This window comes from Guillardia theta, assembly GCF_000315625.1.
Source record: "Guillardia theta CCMP2712 unplaced genomic scaffold GUITHscaffold_593, whole genome shotgun sequence".
NCBI lineage: Eukaryota > Cryptophyceae > Pyrenomonadales > Geminigeraceae > Guillardia > Guillardia theta.
In genome coordinates, this window is record NW_005434123.1 from 2,324 (window position 1) to 4,108 (window position 1,785).

General features: G+C 62.4%; 1 protein-coding gene across 1 annotated transcript; it reads left to right on the top strand.

Annotated features, from left to right (window-relative positions):
- Positions 1-662: 662 nt before the first annotated feature.
- On the top strand, positions 663-1,785 carry GUITHDRAFT_122954 (hypothetical protein; the record flags this gene model as incomplete). The annotated part of the gene is made up of 1 exon (XM_005817756.1): positions 663-1,785. A coding segment is annotated over one exon (1,123 nt), but the record flags the coding sequence as incomplete, so codon positions are not given.

The following is a 1,785-nucleotide window of genomic DNA, read 5'->3' on the forward strand; positions in this document are numbered from 1 at the left end:
GGATGCAGCACCATAGTCGGCTACAACATCCAAGCTCTGCTCCTCATCTACGCTGACGATGAGCAAGCGCAGCGTCTGCTCAAGGCTCACGATAGCAAGAAGAGCAAGTACGACGCTTGGAAGTTGGGTCACCTGCCCTGCTTGTCCCCTTGCTGCCAGGCCGTCTCGAGGCTGGTGTTGATTGGACATGCGGCGAGCGAGGCTACGGTCAAGTGCGACAGCTGCATGGCCACCTACTGCGCTGCTTGCTCGATGGCGTCCGGAAGCTTGGTTCCCTCCCACATTCTCGTCGACTGCGAGCAGCGAGTCCTGACTGAGAGGGGTTGCGAGCTCTCGATCAGGTGTACGATGCGACGGGTGATGAGCTGAGACGAATGAGACTGCGCGACCCTCCCGCAGCGCTCAGACGGTACCCTCGCCCGCCGCCCGCCGCCCGCGACCCTCGCCCGCCCACAGTTGACGGCAGTCAAACGCATGTGGCGGCAGCAGACTCGAGGACGCAGGAGGTCGAGGCGCAAGGGACCGAGCAGGAAGACAGAGGCGCTGAAGCCCAGCAAGACCCCCGGCTGCGAGCACGACTACTTTGGATGGATCTGTACAGGGGGGAAGACCGACTGGAGGGCGAGGAACGCCTTGAGCTCCATGAACACGTGCGCTGGAGGATGAGGAGATTTGAGGAGGAAGGCGACTACGTGGACGAGGAGCTGCAGCAGACTATGCAAGGCATGCGAGACCGGCTCAGCAACATCAAGCGGAGGGAGGAGCTAGAGATCTCCGCCCTTTCCCGGCAGCTCCATGCTCGTCCTGCCGACAAGGTCGCCGTCGAACTGCTCGATGCGCGTCTGCGGATCGTCGAGCAGAAGCGTGAGCTGTTCGAGAGCACGCGACAGACGCTCGAGGGCATGATCCGCAACCCGGCGGTAGAGGACCCGCAGCACCGTGCTCCGCCGGAGGCGACGACGTCGCTGAGCCTTCAAGACATCCACAGCATGTGCGATAAAGCTTTTCTCACCTCCCTGAAGGCGAGGATTAGCAGGATCGCCAGCGGCGAAGAGCGCGAGGAGGCCCGAGCAGAGGCTCCCAGTGACCAGGAGGAGATCGCAAGGACCTCCAAGCCCTGTACCAAGTGCGGGTATCGCATCGTCAAGACGGGAGGATGCGACCACATGACGTGCAGGAAGTGCCGGCACGAGTTCTGCTGGAGGTGCCTCAAACCAACGATCGACCACTTCCACAGCAGCTGTCAGGGGAAGCCAGACCTGCTGTCGTTCTCTGAGGAGCTACAGCCTGCCATCAAGGACGTCATCGACAAGTACCGCGGAGTCGAGTCGCCTATCGAGAGCAGCCTAGTCGAGTACGCGCACAGGCACTTGGCTCCCGGCCAGCCTGTCGACGAGGACAGGAAGAGAGCGGACTCGCAGCGGATCTCCGCAATGCTGGAGCGGCGCGAGCCCTTCATGCTCAGATACTTCGACCCCCGCGAGGTCAGACGCAGAGCGGAGATGAGGAGACTGCAGGATATGCAGCGGGAGGTTGAGCAAGAGAGGATCGCCTGCTCCTTTGTGCTCCGTCAAGTCCGCGACAGCAGTCGCAGCCCCATCAGCAAGGACGCAGCCCTCCGAGTCTGCTCGGACCCCTCCAAGCAGTACCTCAAGTACCGGGCCGCCAAGCGCAGCCTCTTGGACGCGCAGGAGAAGATGAGGAGGGAGACACGTGAAGCCCCGGCTGACTACGTCGAGCGTCAGCGCCGCATGATCGACTGTCAGTGCCACGTCATCGACGTGG